General features: G+C 40.2%; 1 protein-coding gene and 1 pseudogene across 5 annotated transcripts in view; both read left to right on the top strand.

Moving 5' to 3' along the window:
- The window catches only part of MCTP2 (multiple C2 and transmembrane domain containing 2), a 254,511-nt gene that overhangs the window by 214,764 nt on the left and 15,879 nt on the right, over positions 1-23,868 (top strand). For all 5 annotated transcript variants that reach the window (XM_043921524.1, XM_043921521.1, XM_043921523.1 and 2 more), the window contains 2 exons: positions 3,026-3,067; positions 19,399-19,508. In XM_043921524.1, coding sequence (XP_043777459.1) covers positions 3,026-3,067; positions 19,399-19,508 — 152 coding nt within the window. The remainder of the gene's footprint in view (positions 1-3,025; positions 3,068-19,398; positions 19,509-23,868) is intronic.
- Positions 15,297-15,424, top strand: LOC122707269 (annotated as a pseudogene).

The following is a 23,868-nucleotide window of genomic DNA, read 5'->3' as shown; positions in this document are numbered from 1 at the left end:
TTTCCAGGCCGGCAGCACCTGTCTGGGTGTCCATGGAGTTCCTGGGAATAAGAATCTCTACTTCCCAGGTGGTACTAGTGGTAAAGAACCCACCTGCCAATGCAGGAGACGTAAATGATGCAGGTTTGATCCCTGGGTCGTAAAGATATCCTGGAGGAGGGCATGGCAACCCACTCCAGTATTCTTGCCTAGAAAATCCCATGGACAGAGGAGCCTGGTGGGCTATAGTCCACAGGGTCGCAGAGTTGGACATAACTGAATCAACTTAGCATGCCCACACACACACAGCAAGCCTTTGGTGGCTTCTTGAGCCCCTTCAGGGAAACACAAGCAGAAGGTGCCTCAGACTTCCCCAGTTAGTTCTCCTGTGCAATATTCTCCTATAGCCTAAGGCCTCAGGGGGTCCTCTGAGGCTGGCACACTTCCAGGGAAGTCAGAGAGAGGGTGGGCACGGGCACCCTCTGTCCTCAAGTGCCCAGGTTTTTTCTGCAATTCTCAAGCCCACTGGGGTGTTAAAGGAAACACGGGCCGCGCCTCTTCTCCACGACATTCCCCCACATCTACTTTTCTTACTTTTTCTCCATCTCTCCCTCCCCTACCCCTCTTATTCCAGCCCATAGAATCTTTTTCTGCTCTATTTTAGAAGGAACGTGTGTGTATAGACTTGCTTTGTGATATAAGCTTGTTATTACAGGTTTAAGAACCAAGTTTTCAAAACAAAAATCAAAGATCTTGAGACTTGGTAACATCCTTTAGAAAAAAATGACCTCCATGTTGGGTTTTCTAAGACTCAAGCTGACCATCTTCACCCATTTTTCCTTATAATGTTCTGATTATTAAAAAATAATTGTCTCTGAAATAACAGATGTTTAAGGAATGTTTCTGGTTTCATTTGGGGTGGTGGGAAATGAGTGTAAGGCCTGGAGTAAAACCTCAGACAAACTCAAAATTCTGTTTGGGTTTTGATTGTGTAGTTCAATAAGCATGTGCTTGTATCAATAATGAGGAGCCTGGAGATGCTAGAACCAACTAACAAATAAATAGCATTAAAATACAAGTTTATGTAAGGATTAAGTTTCACGGAGCTACAAATGAAGCTTTTTACAGAGAAACATCTGTTGTGGAAGTGCTGTGTTCAACTAACATTTTTACAATTTTAATCAGATTTTACTTTTCCAGCTATATATATGATGTACCTGTTTATAGCATGTGTGTGTGTGTGTGTGTGTGTGTGTATGTGTATTTGTAGGCAGGTATGGACTTCCCTTGTGGCTCAGATGGTAAAGAATCTACCTGCAGTGTGGGAGACCCAGGTTCTATCCCTGGGTCAGGAAGATCCTTTGGAGAAGGAAATGGCAATCCACTCTAGGATTCTTGCCTAGAGAATTCCATGAACAGAGGAGCCTGGCGGGCTACAGTCCGTGGGGTCGCCAAAGAGTCAGACACAACTGAGTGACTACACTTTTTTTTGATACATCTGTATGGGTTTCCCAGATGGTGCTACTGGTAAAGAACCCACCTGTCAATGCAGGATTCTTGCCTAGAGAATCCTGTGGACAGAGGCGCCTGGCAAGCTACAGTCCGTTTGTGTGTGTGTGTGTGTAAGTAAATATGGGTACGTAAGTGTTCTTGTGTGTATATATGTATAAATGCGTATATATATATATATTTGTGTATGAAATATTTTTTAATTTACTAAACATTTTGTAATTCATTGTCTAATTTAAACTTGGTAGCATAACCCTGAAGGAGTCAAGAACTACTATTTTCATTTCATGCTTGATGCAGCTAAGGTTCAGAGTGGCAGGGTGATTTGCTCAAAGTCATACAACAAAACAGTGCTGGGACAAGGTCTCCAACTGAAGACTTTGTCTCAAGATGAAGACTTCTAACTCCTAATTAGAGTTTTTTCCTCCCATAGCAGGTTTTCATTGTATTCATTTTTATCCTTGGTTATCCATTTGCTCTCATGGAACATGCTTGTTGCTAGCATTGAATAGGTTAGTTCTCCAGTATCAGTAAGCATTCCACAGACTGCTCGATGGAGTTTGTAGGAATTCTAGGAGGTAATTCAGTACCAGCCCTGCCTGAAGAAATTGCTCAGTGGTTTATGGAGGTCTTCAGAGTTATTCCCTCCCTTGTACAAGCATGATGTTCACCATTCTTTTTTCTGTTGGGACAATGGCAGCTACTTTGGTATGCCTGAGTTTGCAAGGTTAAGTAGAAAGGTAAGTGTTTAAACTGAAAATACACTTGAGTTTTCTGATACCCAGTGTTCTTTCAGAGATCCCAAATCATTGGATTGTGTACCAACACGTGTTAGCTTTAAAATGTAGCAGTAATATGATTCAAACGTACCCATTAACTAGCCAGGGTTTCTAAATGAATTTGGACAAGCCTCCGTGTGCAGCGCCGCTAGTGCTGTGGCCCCAGAACTAAAGGCAGGCCCCCCTTTAGCCCAGACCTGAACCTGGAGTTTCCTTCCCTCATCTGCGCCGCACCCCTCCCAACTCCAAAGCCCAAGGAAAACAATAATACTGTATAGAAACCTGTATCTTATTCTTGAGATTGATTACATTCAGACTAATGCATTTTCTACTGTCTAATGTTTCGGTAATGGCCCCAGAGGAAAAGTGCAGTCATTATAGCAATGAGCCCAGCACACACGGAGTATGGTGTTCTCAGCCTTAACGCAGCAGCTGGTTCATTTGTCAAGAATAAGAACAAAACTGTTTACAGAAGGTACAACTCAGCAGTGCGGTTTTTAAAGCTGGCTGCTTTCAAGGGGCACTTGCCTAATAGCTTTATTTATAGTTCACAGTTTTATGTAGATCATGCATATTGTTTACAGTCTTGTTTCAGCATCCTTTAACTTTAAAAGGGTCCTTTTTTAAGAGGGCACGGTGTATTTCAAAAAGACGAGTGTTTCAATGATGTAGGAAAAGTTGAAGCCTGGGTATGCATGTGTTTGTACTTGGTCATTTCAGTTGATGTTTTATTCACATGTTGTGGGTTTTCCTCTTAGGAGAGCCCAGACATGGATGAGGAGGAGGATGAAGATGACAAGGTGGGTATGCTCCAGAAAGGACAAAAAAGGCAGCATGAATGCTTTTGATTTTTTTTTAAATTTTTTTTTTTTTTTTATTAGTTGGAGGCTAATTACTTCACAACATTTCAGTGGGTCGATGGCATTCTAGCCGGTTGAGTCAAGCTCTGTTGTATCATCTTACTACCGTAGGGTGACCAGTATAGTGATCAAATTCTCATAATGTGTAAAGGTTATCCCTTTTCAAGTTTTAAGTGAAGATGAAAAGAGGTGGAATACAAGAAATAACTGGACTGTTAACTAGGAGGCCTGTCATTTGAGGCAAAGTGTAGCCTTCCCCTTGGTGTGTGAAAGGTAGATGAAAGGTAATCCAGGAAGCCAAAAGTAAATCAGGTGCAATCGCTGTTCCTTGAGGCTCATGTCTGCACTCTGCGGGGTGGGTCACCCGCTTCAGAATCTGTCACTTGCCCAGCTGTTGCTGGCATCGTTTTCAGCTCCACGTCTGGGTACATCTGTCCTTTCTCTCCTCCTGGGAGAATCTCTCAAATCTGCTGCTTTGTTGTCATTACGCTTTCAGACAAACCTTCTGGAATAAAACGGGAAAAAAAAGTAAAATGCCAAATGAGATGCTACTAGCTTCACAGTCGCCCAGTCCCCTAGAACTTGTGGGTCTGCCGGGCTCTGGGCGATAGTGTGTAGAAGGGTGACAGGAGAGGAGAGAGGGAAAGGGAAAAGTTAAGGGTCCGATATAAAATGTGTAGGAAACAGAAATGAATTCAAAAACACCAACTTCATGACACAGACAGCCTTAAAATCCATCGAACAAGCAGGATGCTTTTTGCCCATTTGAAGGAAGTTGGACAGATTACAAAGTAAATCTTACTTGTCGTTCTAAAATGATCATTAAGAGCAAACTAATAAAGTGTGACTTTTTAAAAAGAGAATCGGGACCCTTTCAAGAATGAAAGTCCCATGACGCCACTTTCTTCTTGATGAATTGATGTGAGTGGCTTCTGAGTGATGTCAGTCCTTGAACATTAAAAATAGTCACAGCTAGGGACTTCCCTGGTGGCTCAGTGGTGACGAATCTGCTTGCCAGCGCTGGGTTCAATCCCTGGTCCGGGAAGATTCCACATGTTTCAGAGCAACTAAGCCCACGGGCTGCAACTGCTGAGCCTGTGCTGTAGAGCCTGCGCTCGGCCACGAGTGAAGCCCCCGCAGTAGAGACTCAGTGCAGCCGGAAATAAATACATGGAATCATTTTAAAAAGTGGCCACAGCTAAACTAATGTGCCTTCGGGGATGTTTCACCACAGGAGATACAGTTCAGTTCAGTCGCTCAGTTGTGTCCAACTCTTGGCAGCCCCATGGACTGCACCATGCCAGGCCTCCCTGTCCATCACCAACTCCTGGAGCTTGTTCAAACTCATGTCCATTGAGTCGGTGATGCCATCCAACCGTCTCATCCTCTGTCGTCCCCTTCTCCTCCTGCCTTCAATCTTTAATGGAATTATTTTAAAGCTACACAAGGAGTAATCATCAATTTTATTAAGCAAAGGTTGGAAGTGAGGAAGATTTCTTTCTCTTTGGTCTAGTCTGTATTAACGAGGCACCTATGGAAGAAGACGTCGCCCACCCTAGAGAGATCATTGTGACTGTGGGGCTTTATCCCCTCTAAGAGAGAAGAAATGCAATAAGAAGGTGATGAATGAAAGAGTGGTGTTGAGTAAACAGGAAGGCAATAAAGTCATCCATGAAGGGATTCCAAGCTCCCAACACAGGGGCCCCAGGTTCAATCCCTGGTTAGGGAACTAGATCCCACATGCCACAACTCAGAGTTTGTATGTGCTACAACTAAAGATCTCACATGCTGCAGTGAAGGTCAGAGATCCTGCATGCCACAGAGAAGACCCAGTGCAGTCAAACAAGAGTATTTGAAAAATATCAGCCATGAAAGTTTAGAGCAGTGGTTGCCATGGTCTTAACTTTCCATTGTGGCACCTCAAGGGCTCTCTGGGGGTGTGGAGGGAAAACCACTTGGGCTGTGATCTACATGGATGAACCTGGGAGCTCTTGCTGTCCTCTAAGCATCACCCTCCTCACAGAAGATACATCAGCCCACCCACACTGAGGATGTTGGCACTGGGGTCTCCACATCTCCTCCAGGGCACTTTCGTTCTTGAGATACTTTAATTGATTGTAGTATGTTTGTAGGGCCTTTAAGAGTGCCGTATGGTCTTGTTTCTTTTGCTTCCTCAATTTCATACTTCTGTGGAAACTTCTTTTTGCCTTTTTATACTGTGGATGGGCTTCTTGGGGCAAGGATACTGGAGCGGTTTGCCATCCCCTCCTCCAGTGGACCGCGTCTGTCAGAACTCTCCGCTGTGACCCGCCCATCCTGGGTGGCCCTACATGGCATGGCTCGTAGCTTCATTGAGCTCCACAAGCCCTTCACCACCACAAACTGTGCTCCATGAAGGAGGCCTGGCGTGCTGCAGGCCATGTTGCAATGCGTGGGACATGACTTAGCGACTGAACAGCAACAGCCTGGAAACTTCTGAAGGCATAGCTCTGACGTGAAAGGTTGACTTCTGTTTAGGCCTCTTCTGCTGAACACAAGCCTTGTGTTGTGAGGGGAGACTGACACGCTTCAGCCCTTTTCCACATCTCTGCACTGTTACTTCTCTAAGAGATGTGTGAACTAGAGGGACTTTCAACTGGAAGACCTCCAGAGCGCACCTCCACTTACAGATTATTAGGCTTTATCATTTCTCCTCCATGTAGAGCAGCCTCCACACCCAGAACTGGTCCCTCAAGCAAGGAGGCCCTGGGCCACTCCCCTCCACAGTGTTCTGACTCCGGGGGCTTCCCCACAGTGCCCTTCTGGCTTCTGTTGTGTGTTAGACATGACAGACGGGCTTCTGGGAACTGTAACACACCCAGTGAGAGATGGACTGTTTACAAATTATAAACATCCAGCCATCTCCTTCCAAACCAGGAGAGGAGGGGAACTCCTTTCTACTCAAACTATCCATCTTGAAAGTGACACTCCTTAATTGCCAGCGCCCCTTCCCACCAAATACCATCACAGACAACCATGGAAGATGAAAGCGTGCCGGGGGCCCCTTGGCACAACTTCCTCAGGAGATGGACGTGTTCCCATATTCTGTCTGTCTCCGCTGCACAGACCAGGACAAGGTCTGGGGTCTGTCATCCTTTTATTGTCTGGAACAGGGATGGCTGTAAAATGACATCACCGTAGCCTCTTGCTTCTTCTCATTGTTAAAAGTCCACGGTAATGCCCTCTATTTTTTTCGAAACCAAATCAGACTCCACAATTTTGCCTTCCTTTCTTTGGTGGGCTTTCAGTTACAATGTAGAACACTTGGATAACTAGGTTTTTGGCTCTTAGGAAACTGAAGGTACAAACTCAACTTTGAAGAGAGGCAATCTTTCTTAGACCTGATGGCCCCATGCAAGAAATTGTTTGTTACGAGTATAGTTTGCTGGGGACCCCAGAACAAACAGATAATGGCTAAGTTCAGCCAACAGCAATCAGCTGACATTTCCTATTTGTATTAGATTCCATATGTGAATTTCTTCTATGTGGACCTTATTTGTACGGATGGATTACAATGAAAATTGCATTAATTTGCTACACAGTAAAGGTCAGTAATTGAAGCATGAACCAAGAAACTATTGTGTAAAATGCTGTATCCCATATTTAGGAAAGGTCATGCAAAGCAATAATATCTTGTTTTCATTGCAGAAGGTATAAATACTTGCATTAGTGTTTCTTTCTTTTTTCCATCCCAGCAATCATTTGTATAGAATATTTCAGGGTTTACTGTTAACAACAGGAAGAAAGAATAATAAGGGAATGTAATTAAAAAAAAAAACCTGCCTATTGCTGTCATAAAGACACTGCATCACGATGCCTGCATTTTGGGTTGGTTTGTTTTAACTCAGCTGTCAGAAATAGGATTGGATCATCTGTTCGAGATTATCAGTGAGTTCACAGTTGCTTTACAGTGTTTGGTGGAAGGGGAAAAGATCCTCCTTTCATGTCAATTATGGGTGAAAAACATGTGGATCTTTTCCTTTAAGAAAATAAGAGACATACATTTTTGTGGATTGATGACTTTGTAATGAAAGAATGTGAATAGATATTATATCCCTATCCTCTTTTCACATATTAGGATGTTATCACTAAAATCTAAGTATATTTTAACCATCAATCCTAGTTTTAAAAATGATTTTTATCCTCCCAAATGATTAGTCCACTTCCCACCACCCAGGTAGAGCCTTCTTAGAGAGAGAAGGAAATGTGTGTACATTTAGAAGCTCTTGTAAGTTCACTTACATAGTCTTTGGGTGAAGTTGTTCAGGGCCAGCATGCCTTATTCCCTGCGTTTTCTTGTTCCAGAAAGAGGAGATGACCTGTAATGTCTCAGCCAGGAAAGACTGTCATTCTTGGAGGAAGTCTCCTTACAGTTTGATAGTGAGAGTAGTTTTGTTTATGATTCCTTTGCGCCTTCTTAAGCATGTCCCAAACACAGCAAATTAGTTTGATAAGTGATTTTTTTTTAATCAGCTAAGTCATGCTACTTTTAGATGGTGTGGTATGTTTAAGAAAATGAAAAATCAGATAATATCTTCGAAAAGTTAACAATAGTTGAATACACACACACATACTTTCAGGGCATATACAGTCTACATACAGGATATATTGTAGAGAATCTTATGGATAATTTTCAGGGGAATAAAGTAAATGGTTGTTCTGATGTAACTTCTTTTAATTTGAATTAATAATATTTTCAGTGATGAAGTGATTTAATTGCTAACATTCCTACCATACCATCTTATTTCCGAGACTTTAATATTAAAATGGATTCCAGCCAATTCTTAATTATCTGTTTATACATGTTTTGAATTAAAAGGGATTGGCTTCCTTATTCTTACAGTCTTTTCCCTGACACATTGACTTGCTCAGATCCCTTTTAAAAAAATCAAATGCCCATCCTTAAGATGTTTGGCTTCATTACTTTCAGAAATAATCCAGAAATGTTATTAATCTAGTATTTTGAAGCATTATTCAGCCTACTCCTCTCAGGCTCACTGGTAGACCCAGTACTTGTGGATTTTCTTTGTGACTCCTACTGTAAAGATTTTCCTTGTATGTTGCTCCCAAATATTGTGAAATATGGTACACTAGACTGTAAATGGTATTTATGTGGATTATGCTCTTATTAAGTAATTTACAGTAACAGGCGCTGATGTTACAGAGTGTACATCTGGATATTTATCATGCCATTGCCTAAAATTTTTACATTATGCTAATAGAGGAGACATTGGACATTGTATCTCCGTTATCCACAAGTCATTATTTTCCACGGTAATAGCCGTTCCTCTTGTTTTTCCTATTGAAATCCCGTCTGGTTCAGTGTGGTTTGCCGTAAGTCCCCATCAACCCATGAGTTTGCAAGGTAATTGACAGATAATTTACAAAATATTTGATAGGTAGGGACACCACTTTTTTCTCAAGGGAGAAATTGTAATTTAGCTTAAGTAATAAATGACATAAAAGCAATAATTTAAAATGAGACCATTTTGGAACTTCCCTGGCAGTCCAGCGATTAGGACTCCACACTCCCACTGCAAGGGGTGCAGTTTGACCCCTGGTCGGGCCAGTAAGATCCCACATGCTGCGGGACACAGCCAAAGAGTTAAAAAGAAAAAAGAGAGAGCGACCATTTGAGTAAGAATTATTTAAATGATTAGATTATTCATATTTGTAGAGTGTTTACAATTTACAGACTGTTTCTATGTGCTTTAACTTAGTACTCAAAGTAAACTTTTAAATTTGATATTATTTTCCCCATCTGTGAATGAACTAACCCAGGTTAAGTGAAATGTAGCAAGGCGTTGGAAAATTTCCCAGCCAGGAGCAAGATTCAAATCCAGTCCTTCTGATCTAAATCCTGTTTGTTTTGGACTCTGTTATGTTGATACAAAGGAAACGTTATTAATTTACTGGCCCGTTTTTCCACGTTGTTATTGATAACATTTAGGGAGTGTTGTCTCTGTATCTGTGATTGCTCCTTTTCATCAAAATTTGTAGACTACATTGGATGTTAGAGATGCAGTGCGTGGGTGAGTCAGGACTGCTTAAAGGTGGTATTTGTGCTGAGTCATAGGTGATAACTATTTTATCTTCCACACGCCTCAGTCCCCCCACCTCAAAGGAAACTAGAGGACACACACAGCTAAACCAGCAACTGCGGCGTATTGTGTGTTTACCTGTGGGAGTGACAGCTGGGGAAAGCCATCAGCGTGTCTGACCTCTAACACCGTGGCGCCTGTCAGTTGGCTCAGAGAAACTTTTAAGGAAGTCAGTCTTCCCAGGGTCTAAATTCCAAATAATTTTCTCCACAGTGTTCCCAATTTTTCAAAGGTGTGTTTTATCCACATCTTCCTCGTGATGATGATATTTTTTCCTCTTACTTTTTTAGCCCTTTGGTTTGATCCCTGATGAAAATCCTGTCGCAGACCAAAGAAACCTGTTGGTAAAGATCAGTCAGTGTGGAAGGACTTTGTGTGATGAACAGGTCGTGGGAGCAGTTTATAACTGCTTCGAAATGATATTGATTCAAAATCCAGTCTGTTTCATATTCATTTCCCAAAGCAAAAATACTACCTGAGAAGGAAGTACTCTCTTGAAAGAGGACAGAGATTTTTCCTCACTTTAATAGTGCGCCATAAAGCAGGGTGTGTGTGTGTGGGTGTGTGTCCATGTGTCTGTGAACACAGGACATATCTCATGGGAAGAACGCTTAAAGACAGTTCCCAGTGCATACGCCAGATTCCTGGAGGACAATTTTTAATCTCATATATCAGAAATACTACTTTTTATTCTTTGTTATGACAGATGCTGAGAGGTTTTTTTTGCCCCCCTGCTAAATGCCACTCAGTCTGTTTCTGATGTTTATAATTCTTCAAGTTCTCAAATTGCAGGCTTTTAATATTCAGTGGGATGAAGTAGACCAAACAGATTCCCATTTAAAATCTGAAGTCATATTTCTGCATCTTTGCTCTGGATGGTTTGCATTATTGGGATGATCCTAAGATAGAAATGTTGCATCTTTCCCTTTAGGGGATCCTGGGCATCCTGTAACAAATACTACCCAATTTTTAAGCATGTCACAAAGATCTTTCCTGATGTGGTCAATTTTTAGGACTATCTCTTTGGTTATGCCTAGGTAATTAGTAGAGAAAGATTTTCTTGACTCAGAACATGTATGAAAGACTTAAAGTAACACACTGATTATATAATGAATTCTTAGCTGTAAATTCATTCTGATGGTGTTAATTCTCTCCTAGAGGCTCAAAGCTACTTTATTGCACCTACAGTGCTATGCTCTTTGGAGATATTGAGGAAGCCAGCAAAGCCTCGAAGAAGGAAAAATCCACTGCCTGATTTATTCATTTATTTATTGGCTTTGTTCTTAAAGAACAGCCATGTTGCAACACAGGCATATTATTTGTTCTTCATTTAGCTGTTTTTAAAACTTAGCTGAAAGACTCAGTGGGTTTTTTGGGTTTTTTTTTGACATTTTATAAGCAAATGGTCAATGAAAAAAATAATACTCAATACATTTTATATAATAATATGCATTTTAATGTTAGTTGGAATTTGTAATTAGTTTCCTTAAAATTATTATAATAATTGCATTGTTTTTCTTATAATCATTCTCTATAGCATAAAACAAAGGATTCTTTTGAAATTTGAGTTCTGGATCTGAAAAGTTCCGTGCTTTCATCTCTTCTGTTACATGGTAATACCTACTTGTTCATGAAAGTGTTAGGCGCTCAGTCATGTCTGACTTTGCGACCCCATGGACCGTAGCCTGCCAGGCTCTCTCCGTGGAATTCTCCAGGCAAGAACACTGGAATGGGTTGCCATTTCCTTCTCCAGGGGATCTTGCCAACCCAGGGATGGTGAAGTAGACCCTAAATCATGCGGATTTTATTTATGCCTTGGTGTTTTCTGAAATTCGTGTTGAGAAGTAAAACCCATTCTTTCTCAATGTAGGAATCTAAAAATACACATGCAGCCACAATTATCTTGTTCATTGGTTTAATCACACCAGTGGCCATCACTGTTTTTATTACACATTTCCCTCTATAAATGAGAAGGCTTGTATGTTAAGGGAAAATATAAGCACATGTAATAACAGTTTTGTCTTCCTGAATGAGCCACTATTACTCTTCCCAGACAATTTGGTAGCAGCAGCAGATGGAATGCTGTGTTTGCTAAACTGTGTTATCACCACATCCCCTGGTTCAATCTGAAACGTGTAAATAAAGCCAGCGTGATGCAGATAGAACTGCCAGATGATCTTTCATACAACGCAGGGCAACATGAGTGGACTTGTCCTGGGAGATCCTTGCTTTTGAAACATAAATGAACCCCAGGATTCTTTAAGCTAGACAAAAGGTGATTCTTTCTTTTTCATTTCTTTGCTTTCTCAGTGGGCAAGGACTTGGCATTTATGAAGCACTTGGAGTGTACCAAATGCTTTACATATAACATTTAATTCTTCAAACACTCCAATTAGGGTCAGGATTATGATCCCCCTTTTTCAGATAGCGGAATTGTGACTCCAGAAACCATTAGGAACTTGAGATGATCACAATGCTAGTAGGTGGCAAGACCAGTGTTGAACTCACTTTCTCCTGACTCCATAGCCTGTGATTAATAAAATATGCAGACCTGAGGATTTGGTACATCTTAAGTCCCCCCTACCCCCGCTGCAAACTTTTCATCTGCTGTTGTAAACCCTGGCTACTTCAGCTCCTAAATAAGAGTGGATGCAGTTTATTATGTTGTAAATTATGGTATGTATTTTTTGCAAGTTGTGCGTAAAGTTTGCTAAAATATTTCACAAGACAAGTTATAAAAATAAGAATGGAAAGAAATGTTTTTCCCCAAATATTTTCAAAAAGCATAATTTAGCATGCATTCTTATGAAAATTGGGCAAAGAATACTGGAAATGAACATTGGATAGAAGTATATAACTGAATAAGATGTCTAAAAACCATGTGTTGTATAGTAAGTCGAGATCCATAGACACCAAAGAAGCAAATGACAAAAAGAACACGTTGAGCTGAATGCCTCCCCTGTGAAATACCCACACCTGCTCTGGACTTAATGATCCTGGGCTGGAATCCGCCGCCACATATATGTGGACACAGACACATCGCCTAACCTCTTTAGACTTTGGTTTCCTATTAATGGAAATGCTAATATCAAAGACCATATAACATGTCCATTGGTATACCAGTAGATATAATTAGAGAAAATTCCCATCAAGAGTAGTTGTTTTTCAGTCGCTAAGTTGTGTCCAACTCTTTTCGACCCCATGGACTGTAGCACGCCAGGCTTCCCTGCCCTTCAGTGTCTCCCAGAATTTTCTCAAACTCATATCCATCCAGTCAGTGATGCCATCCAACCATGTCATCCTCTGTCGTCCCCTTCTTCTCCTGCCCTCAGTCGTTCCCAGCATCAGGGTCTTTTCCAGTGAGTTGGCTCTTCACCTCAGGTGGCCAAAGTACTGGAGCTTCAGCTTCAGTATCAATCCTTCCAATGAATATTCAAGGTTTATTTCCTTTAGGATGGACTTGTTTGATCTCCATGCTGTCCAAGGGACTCAAATATCTTGTCCAGCACCACAGTTTGAAAGTGTCAGTTTTTTTGGCACTCAGCCTTCTTTATCGTCCGATTCTCACATCCATACTTGAGTACATTGCCTTTAAAGGTAACCTTTGCAGTATAGAGAGTGAAAAGAACGTTTGCTGCTAGGGTGATGAAAAGGATAGAGGTGTGATGCAAACTGAGAGAACAAGACAGTAGTTGTTGTGGACTGGCATCCCCTGGAAAGGTCTCATGGAGACCAGGAGTATAAGTTGGACCTTTAGGTCGTTCTGCTGGAGTTGGGAGGCCTGAAATCTTCTCTTTAACCCTAAGTACTTATTTCCTGGGTTGATGCAAATGATCTTTTGATACTAATATAAACCTGATTTCTTCTGTTCTTCCTCTTCATCCATTCATTTCTCCATCAAATATGCACTGTCTCAGCACTAAGGATGTACCTACCACGGTTGTTGGTACTGAGAGCACAAGTTGAGGTAGGGCAGTCTGGTCTTATCTATTGATCCACCAATTCAAGCAGGGCATAGCGGAACAGGAGGCTCTTCTAATTTTTTTTTTTTAATTTCACTTATTTATTTTTGACTACTCTGGGTCTTCATCGCTGTGCACAGCCTTCCTCTAGTTGTGGCTAGCTGAGGTGCATGGTCTTCTCATTGTAGTGGCTTCTCTTGTTGCAGGACATGGGCCCTAGGGCATGTAGATTTCAGTAATTAGTTACACAGCACAGGTCTTGTTGCCCCATGGAATGCCCAGGTGGAATCTTCCTGGACCAGGAATGGAACCCATCTCCCCTGCATTGATAGATGATTTCTTAGCCACTGGACCAGCAGAGAAGACCCATTTCTTCCAGTGTTAATGAAGCATTCAAGATATGAAAGTGTAAATGTCATCTTATAGCATAGAAGCTACCATGCCTTGTTGAATACACAGATTCATTACCCAAAGGCAATTAAAGCCACTCAGAGAACAAAAATGACATTTACCACTAATCCTCAGAGTACCTGCCCTCAGCTGAATTTTTCCCTCTCATATATGGCTAGCGTGTGTTATGTGCAGAGATTCCAAGGAGGGGGTAGAAACTTATACTAAAGAAAAAGCCTTTTTCTCCCTGTCCAAGAAGAATACTTTGGACACAATTGGTCCCTTCCTGTGCTAATGAATTTTAGGTAAAACTGATTTAGGTTCATCACGTGCTCCTATTTGCCCAAATATTTCCATGTACTGTTTTTATAGTCCCCCCCTTTTTTTTTAAACTGAGTATTATATTTACTGTTTCCATAAAAATAAGCTAGGACAAGCTGCTCGGGCTTTCAGTTTGTGCTTTCAGTCTCTGCTGTAGTCTTTCTAGCAGCCTAGGAAATAGATGTCAGTTACAAGGGTTCTTGGGCTTCCCCGACGGCTCAGCAGGTAAAGAATCTTCCTGTAATGCAGGAGACATGGGTTCGATCCCTGGGTTGGGAAGATCCCCTGGAAGAGGAAATGGCAACCCACTCTAGTATTCTTGCCTGGGAGATCCATGGACGGAGGAGCCTGGCGGGCTGCAGTCCATGGGGTCACACAGAGTCAGGCATGGCTGACCAGCTGAACATGAGGAGCGTTCTCACTGATAGCAGGTTAAGGCCAAGCAGGGGTGACCCATCTATTTTCCTAATTCTTTCTAAATAAAACTTAGCTTTAAAGGAAGGCTTTTGGATGGTCCCTGATAAGACAAAGTGCTCTTAGGCAATTGTGGAGAAGCATGTGATGATCCCAGTGTACCAGCCTGTGGTGGCAAGGTCATTGCCAGGGCCAGTCAGACGCATTAATGTCCAAGCAACCAGGTCAGAGTGCCCAGTGATGAGAAAGATGGGAAATGATAGCAACTGTAGCACTGATATATAGTAAATACATACAGAATTTAACCAGTCCTACAGGTAGGGGAATAAAAAATAGTCTGCACATTTTTACTATAATGTTTTATTTCACTCTTTATTTTTGGTAAATTTGCACGTTGTTTTACTTCTTGATAATGCTTTTTCAGTGAGTAAATAATAGTAAAGAGTTGCATGTTTAATGAATAATATGAATAATATGAATAATGAATAATCAAGTACTGATAATCCATTTTTCAAGATAATTGTTAATGAACTAACATTCACGTTTCCTATCTACCATTGGGACCATGATCACATCACTGATACATGTAAGCTTAAGTTGCCAACCTGCTGAAGAGCCTTCAACTGTCAATAGTTATTTTTAGAAGACCACTTCTGGAAACGTGGTTTTAAATTACACAGCCCAAAAGATGTGTTTACACACCCTTGTGTGCAGCATGAGTTTTCGTTTGGGTCAAATGACTGTTCTTACACACTTATCTCATCTTCCATCCCAAAGTTTCATTATGCATGTATGAGAAAGGGCAAGGTACATGTTAATATGCTCACTTCAGTAGCATCAATGTGTCAAAAACCTTGTGAAGAGTCAAATGATGCCAGTCTTATCGGCAGGCCATCAAATGACTCAGACAATATCAAGTAAGTTAATTCTGAAATCTGTTGTAGCTTTGCACAGTGGCAATATTGTAGCCAATGAGGTTTATCTGAGGGGTGATTACTGCTAATTGAAAACTTTTCCAGTACCCTGCTGTGACAACCTGAAATGTTATATTTTTACATCCACTGTATGGAATCAAAATAGAGCTTTACAAGTTAGTTTTACAAAAAATGAAATCTCTGACATCAGGAATGCTATTGTAAATGTATTTGAAACATGTAGCATTGAAGGTTATTTAATTTTGTAGTGATAATATGAATGCAAATTTTGATGAAGCACAGCACCATGGCTAATAAGATACTCATGTAAGTTGAATGGATCTTTGAAGCAGAAATTTACAAGTGATAGATCATGGTACCCTATTATCCATGGTTGCATACGGACAAGTGATAATGCATAACCAATTGAATTAGCAGCTGTGGTGTCCACATTTATAAATATTTTATATATACAGAGTTGGGATAGCAACAGCAAAGTTTTCATGGCAAAGATATGTCAGATATAAAAATATATTTCATTCAGCATGGCTGTGTGCACTTTCTTTTTGCTGCCAGTCATCCATCCATCAGTCTGATCTTAAGAGTGTTTGAAACCTTTGAACTCTCAGTCAACTTAAACATTCTCCAAAGCTATTGAACTCTTGTGGGGAAAAAAAGAAATCTTTTCAGTGTTTGTTGCATTTTGGTCATGTCAGTTGGAAATTTTTTAATCAAAATTTTTGATAACTGAAAATTCTAATTACCTCATCTTTGAAAGCTTTTAGTAAATGGAAGTCAATTTTAAAAGAACTGGCAAAAATAACAATTTTTTCTTTGCAAAAGCAACGGATATTCAACACAAAGTAATCTGTGAGGTCAGATCCTATGCATGATTCGGTGTTTAAATTCACAAGTTACAGTTTGGATTATCTCAGTTGGTGGGATTAAAAAACTTTTGATTTTTAATAGGATAAATATAAATTCTACCCAGGAATGGAAGGAAATTGAGAAGCCACTACTTTTCAGAATAAATTTGAAGAATTTCAACTTTAGAAGAATTTGAAAAATTATACACACAACTTAAAGTTTTATCTTGAAAAAAGTTTGATAAAGTTCGTATGAATGAATATAGTGCCTTTGAAATTATTTGGGCTGAAATATATACAGATTTTAATATTTAAAAAACAGAATCGAGAATATTCTTCATGTATCACATTTTTGTTGTGAATTTTCAAAGTACCCCAGTCCCTGGAGAGAAAGTATTTTTGTAATTAAAATTATGGTCTACAGTAGAGTCAATTTAATGTATCAATTTAAAAATGATTAGGTGCAACTCTGAAGATAGGTAAGAACAATTTTATGAAATGTAAGTGAAAAGATGACATTAAAGATAATATTACTTTTGTGGAAAAGTAATCTTGACATGGGACTATAAACAACTATAACTAGAAAACCAATTAAATATATGAATATATGGAATGAATAATCATTCTTATGTATCGTTTTACAATTCACATAGTACGGGCAAGTTTCTTTGTTCTAATATATGTGAAGTATATGTTTTTATCTTGAAACAATGTCATTATGAAAATAACAATGAAATAATTTTATAGATCCACTAATACAATAAACCAAGTTGTCAGTTGATAAATACTTCAAATATTACATAGTTCTGTTTACTTTCACTCTTAAAAGTATACATTTATGGTTCATAAATTATCTTGTTACCCTAGATACAGTGAAATTTTTAGCTTAGTCTTTAAATACTGATTATTCAAACTAAAACATCAAATTCATTAAAAAGTGAGAGAATCTTGTGAGAATCATTTATTATTTTGATGTACTAACCCAGGCTTTTCATCACAACCAGAATCTCTGCATTTGGGGTGTTTCAGGAGGGGGAAAAAAAAAAATCAGTCAACTAAAGTAGGGCATTGTTATGAAATAGAGCCACATGGAAATTTGAGTCATTTTCCAAAAAATTGTTTTGACCTAAACTGTATGCTGTTGAAAAGAGGAAGCCACTTTTGCCCTTTGGGTCAAATTCCCTGGTGCTTTCAAATCCTCCTTTATAAACATGAATATTTCTGCAGCAGACAGAGATGGGTTTTCACCACTGTGCCCATTAATAGATGTTGGTGGATTGTTGAACATGAATTAAGTCGTTCTGGCAGTATATCCAGTTTTTAATACAAAACCACTTGAAGAATTAGAGTTAGAAAGAGAGTAAGGGAAATAAGAAATTGAAAATTGGAGTGAAAAAAGTAAAAATGTCTTGCAAGTTTGACTTGCAAGAGGAAGCAATGAGTATGACCTCCTACTGTACAGGATCATTGGATAAATGGGTGCAGAACAGATGGTGAGACGTTACTCAGACCATCCCAGCACCCTTACCATAAAGGAGATAGAAATGGTACATCCTAACCTCAGCCCATCTCTTTACTCTGTTTCTGCCAGTAACTCCATAAACAACAAGGGAAATTTCTGCTTTTTGACATTTCTGTCATATTGATGCTTTTATCAGTCACTGAAATCGCTATGAGGTAGTGTGTTTTCCTTCCTCCATCCGTGGGTCCAGTTTGATGGAACAGAGAATACAAGATGAGAATGAATTTTTTTTTCTTTTGTTGCAAAGAAGATTATTATAGAAATGGTCTCTTGGATTTAGAAGATAATTTAGTATAATTCTAACCCAAGTAAAATTTTAAGTAGAAAAAATAAGTTTTGTTAGGTTTATTTGAGGTTTTAGGTATTATATATTAGATGTAACAGCTATACTGACTCAGCTTGGCCTGAGCTAAGAAGTTAGTAACTAAATCCCAGTTACAATAGAGTTCATAATGAAGCTAGAATATGGTATCGGACTATAACATATAGTGTGAAAATGCCCTTCTTTAGGGAATCATCTTTTATCCAACATGTGAGTGATTTCTAGATTATTTTTATAAGCATCAGCTACCTAACATGGATAGATCATGGCATCCAGTCCCATCCCTTCACAGCAAATAGAAGGGGAAAAAGTGGAAGCAGTGACAGACTTTATTTTCTTGCACTCCAAAATCACTGCTGATGGTAATTGCAGCCATGAAATTGAAAGACTCCTTGGAAGACTCCTTGCTCCTTGGAAGGAAAGTTATGACAAACCTAGGCAGCATATGAAAAGCAGAGACATCACTTTGCCAACAAAGGTCTGTATAGTCGAAGCTAAGTTTTTTCCAGTAGTCCTGTATGGGTGTGAAAGTTGGACCATAAAGAAGACTGAGTGCCAAAGAATTGATGCTTTCAAATTGTGGTGCTGGAGAAGACTCCTGAGAGTCCCTAGGACGGCAAGGAGATCAAACCATTCTGTCTTAAAGGAGATCAACCCTGAATATTTATGCTGAAGGTGAAGCTCCAATATTTTGGCCACCTAATGCAAAGAGTTGACTCACTGGAAAAGACTCTGATGCTGGGAAAGATTGAGGCAAAAGGACAAGGGGACGGCAGAGGATGAGATGCTTAGGTAGCATCACTGCCTCAGTGTAAATGAATTTGTGCAGACTCCGGGAGATAGTGAAGGACAGAGGAGTCTGGTGTGCTGTATTCTATGGGGTCCCAAAGAGTCAGATACAGCTTAGCGACTGGACAACAACAGCCTAACGTGGGAAAACCCATTTTAAGTTTTCTTTAAGCAAAGTAAGGATAATATTCTTAGATAGCTGAATATCATCTGGATGTCCAGCATGCCCTATTGCTACCTGCTGGAAGCCTTTCTGAAGAACTATCAGAAGAGGGGTAAGTAAGCTAACCTTGTGAAGACAGAGCAACTCAGGATCGGCCAGTGAAAGAAGATGCAGAATTCTCTGAGAGAAGCAGCGACTCTGCAGGGAAATGAAGTTCTTTGTTCTCTGGAGTTCCCCTTCATCAGCTCATGATATTGAGATGGTGACATGCTTGCACACGACAAGTGGTCGCATCTCATGAGTAGTCAGGAATTTGGGGAGCTGATAAGTAAATTGTAAAAAATGTAAATTTATCTCCTGAAGTCGCTCGGTTGCTAATAGCCATGTTATGATAATACTGGCATGATGATTTCTATAGCGGACCAATAAAAATGAAGTAACTTGAGTTCAATCTTTTGTGTTTCTTAGGAATCTGAGAAGAAGGGCTTAATTGAAAGAATCTATATGGTTCAGGATATTGTCTCAACTGTTCAGAACATCTTGGAGGAGTTAGCCTCTTTTGGAGAAAGAATTAAGAAGTAAGTTCTACATTCGTATTACTGTGTTTGGAGTAAAACTGCCATGCTCTTGGACGAGCAAGGGGGAGGGTCTTGGGGAGGGTAGGATCAGAAAATACCAAAATACAAAACCAAACAAAATACAAAACAAAAACAAAATACAAAACCAAACAAAAAACGGAAACAGTCTTGGGCCTTTTAACTTTGGTTGGTTGGTTCTTTAGGTTTGTCAGCTTCACAAGGGTGGACCACATGACCCAATTTATACTAGCTATCCGAGCATAATTATTAATAGTGCCTTTTTTTTTATTCTCAAAACATTCTGGTTTAAGTGATAAACTATAGGTTAAAACATAGATTTAATTCTCTAATGGAGTCTCAACGGAGAAAGCCTCTCTGTGATTCATGTTTTTATTTTTTATTTTTTGCTCACACTGTTTTACACATTGTGAACTCTGTGTAACTTGGTCTTCATTTGATACCCATGAACAGAGGAGGTTTTTTTCATTGTAAGTGATTGCTCCCCACTTTAAATCCAGAGTTGTGTCAGCCACATTGTCCTTTCTGAAAAACAGCTACTGTTCTTACTTTCTTGGCCATTCTAGTTTCTTTACATAAAGGACATAATTTTTAGAAATTACATGGGTAAAGAAGAGATTAAAATTAGTACTAAAAGCCAAGTGAAATTTTGTCTGTGAAGATGTAGGGAAATCAATAAGCGGTGGTTAACATCAGGAAATATAAACAGCTAATGTGGAACTTTCTGTGGTTACTGATTTTCTTCCTCAGTCACTTATTATAACAAATTGCCCTTGAACATCCATTTATTATTGGCATAGAAAACATGTCTCTTTTGCTTAAAAGGCAGGTTAAAAGTTATCTTTAAACAAGTTTAGTGAGTTTTTACTGAATTTACGCATTGTTATTTTCATGAGCAATGTCGAGAAAAATTAAGGAGCAGTAGGATTTTTGATCATGTATATTGATATCTGTCTGCTTTATCTCTCTAGGTTTCATATAAATTGAAAAATGATTCCTGAATGTACCCTCAAAATTGCCTAGCAAAAATATAACTGACAGTAAAAAATGGTGAAGTGATGAAGAGGGCATTATAATTTTTCATTCACTCAATCAACTATCAGTGTTTGAATCTCAGGCACTGACTTGGTTTAAGAATAAGAAATGCATCCAAAATAACAATGACAATAGAAACCAACTAATGTCATGTGCCAGCCAGACACTGTTCTAAGTCTTTGACATGTAGCAACTTCTTTAAGGAGTCATTTAAAGAAATTGGATTAAATGATTCCAGTAACACTGCAGAGTAAGGATTGTTAGTATCCCCATTTTACAGATGAGGAAACTGAAGCACAGAATGATTAAACATGAAGCCCAGATCACACAATGAATAAGCCATGGAGCTTGGATTTGAACCTGCCTGCCTCACTTTACACTATAATGTCATTATCCTCTGGGTATCTGGATTTTTTGTGTGTGTGTGTTTTTGCCTTTATGTTTTGTTCTCTTTTCTATTGTGGTATAGCTGATTACAATAGTATATTAGTTTCAGATGTACAGAATAATAAATTTTTATAGATTACATTCCATTTAAGGTTATTATAAAATTGGGTATATTCCCTGTGTTGTACCTGTATATCCCTGTAACTTATTTATTTTAAACATGGTAGATTGTACCTTTTAATCCTCTCCCTATGTCTTGGTACTCCCCACTTTCTTCTCTGTAGGAATATATTTTCCAGTGGAGGGAGAGAATACTAATAAGACAGCTAAAATAACATTGATGCTAGATAGAGGCTAGGTGGGATGTGGAGATGGGTACTACATCCCCAGAAGGATGTAGGGTGGGGAGAGAGAGAGAGGCAGAGGAAAGTTCTGAAGAGGCAACAACTTACCAGCATCTCTAAGGATGGGAAGAGCCAGCTGGGCATAGAGCTGATGAATGGGGTCTTCAGTGGGTGGGTGGCTTTGTGCATAGGCTCAAAGCCGAAGACTGTGCTCGATGGAGGGAGGTGGAGGGGCGTTAGCATGTCTGTGCCACCGGGGAAGGATGTGGCAGTTCCTGGAGGTGAGGCAGGTCACACGGGCCTTGAGTGGATGCAGAAAGTCAATGAAAAAAAAGTGAGCAAGGGACGTCCTGGCAGGAAAGAAGATAAGAGGATGTGGAGTGGGGGCAAGGCTGAGGACGGAAGGCCGTGTCCTTTGGTAAGACTGTCTCCGTGCTTGCATGTCTGTTAATAGACAAATGTGACTGTTGTGCAGTTGATAATGGTCAAGGAAATGTGTCTGATGAGAAGAGGGCAGAGTGATTTAAGCAGGCCCCCAGCTCTGCAGTGCCTTTTGACGGCGGCCGTGCCCAGCACAGCTGGGGTGGCCATGGCTCGAGACGTATTTTCAGCCATGAACAGAGCACTGTTCTGCCCAGCTGTGACACAGGAAGGCGCATGAGGCTCAACTCCTATTAATTCTTCAGCCATTCATTATTGCAGTGACCTTAAGGTTCCCGCTGGGCATTCAAGTGCAACATCGTGTGTAACTCTGTTGGAATTCCATTGTAACTCAGTGCGTAAGGACCAGGAAAACTTTTGCCCAACTTTTGGCAACTAGAGAATAAATAAGCATGCTTAAATCTCTCAGAGCAAGGCTTCCCTTTTTGCTGCCAGAGAAGACCCTGATGACTTTGTATTCATTTGGAGCAAATGGTATTTCCTTTTCTCTACATTCTCCAATTACCTTCTCACTGTATACAGATTTCAAATGTATGTATACATCAGGCTAATATTTGCTTAGCATGTGGCATTTGTGTTATCCCAGGCAGCAAACAGGATGGGTCAGAAGAGTAATGTATATTATTTGTCCTATTGCTATGAAGTGTTGGCTACAACACTAGTGTCCTTGAGTGGTTAGGGAAATCTCCCCTCTGCAGAGAAGATAATGAGATTAAGGTAGATCTAGGACAGGGGAGTCATCCTTGCAGATGTTCTGGAGTAAGGCTTAGAAGGCACGTTCCTAGGAAGAAGTTCTCTGACTCAGAAGTCATGCTGTGAAATATTGACAGATGAGAAAGCAGGATAAGTGAAGTTTGGATGAAGGTGAGCACAAGCAGAAGGACAGATTGATGTGTCTTATGTTTAATCTAAGGTTACATGTTGAGAGACTGCCCTTGCAGCCTGTTGGCTAAGACTCTGCTTTTTCAATACAGGAGGCCTGGGTTCAACCGCTCATCTGGTAACTAGATCCCATATGCTGCAACTAAGACTCAGCACAGCCAAATGAATATTTAAAGTTACATGTTGAAAGGGACAGAAAATGAAGGCAGAATGACCGGGGTGAGGGCAGAAGGCCAGTTGTGGGGAGAGAGTTCACAAACTGGGGCGAAAATCATGAAGGAAAGCATCCTGTGAGGTAAATCACAAAAGAATAGTCTGGGGCTTTTATGACCCCATGTCTCTGTTTCCATGGATAGAAGAGTCCAAGGACTTCATCTTTCCATGCTTAAGAAATGAAGAAAATAATGAATCTGTTGACACAAAGGTCAACCAGTGGGGTACCCAGTTGGGGGAGGAACACTAGAATGGAGTTGTACCCAGCTTCCCGGATGTTGAGACAGTTATTTGTGGGTTTTGTTTTGAAATTTTGTCAAAGATATTCTTAGGATATGTTAGTGAACCTGAAGAGTTGAATGAATGAAGGGGATTCCTTGAATGTTTTCATTAATTGAAATGTTCGAGTCAGGGATTCCCTTAGGATTTAATGGAGAGCTCCCAAGTCGGGAAATCCATTGAAGTCCATGGAAATGTTTAACAGACTGTTTAATTTTGAGATAAAAAGCTGTGACTTACCAGAGTTCTTCAACCTTGGGTGTTCTTTGAAAGACCAGCACTACAATGTATTTCCATGGTAACTGGAGTGAAGAGTCTAGTGAGGTTTTGAGGATTAGTGCTACTCTATACTGCTCAGTTCAGTTCAGTCGCTCAGTCATGTCCGACTCTTTGTGACCCTGTGGAATGCAGCACGCCAGGCCTCCCTGTCCATCGCCAGCTCCCGGAGTTAACTCAAACTTATGTCCATTGAGTCGGTGATGCCATCCAGCCATCTCATCCTCTGTCGTCCCCTTCTCCTCCTGCCTTCAATCTTTCCTAGCATCAGGGTCTTTTCCAATGAGTCAATTCTTTGCATCAGATAGCCAGAGTACTGGAGTTTCAGCTTCAGCATCAGTCCTTCCAATGAATATCCAGGACTGATTTCCTTTAGGATGTACTGGTTGGATCTCCTTGCAGTCCAAGGGACTCTCAAGAGTCTTCTCCAATACCACAGTTCAAAAGCATCAATTCTTCAGCGCTCAGCTTTTTTTATAGTCCAA

This window comes from Cervus elaphus, chromosome 13 (genome assembly GCF_910594005.1).
Source record: "Cervus elaphus chromosome 13, mCerEla1.1, whole genome shotgun sequence".
NCBI lineage: Eukaryota > Metazoa > Chordata > Mammalia > Artiodactyla > Cervidae > Cervus > Cervus elaphus.
Note: the sequence above shows the minus strand (reverse complement) of the source record. Positions and strands in the feature narration are given on the sequence as shown.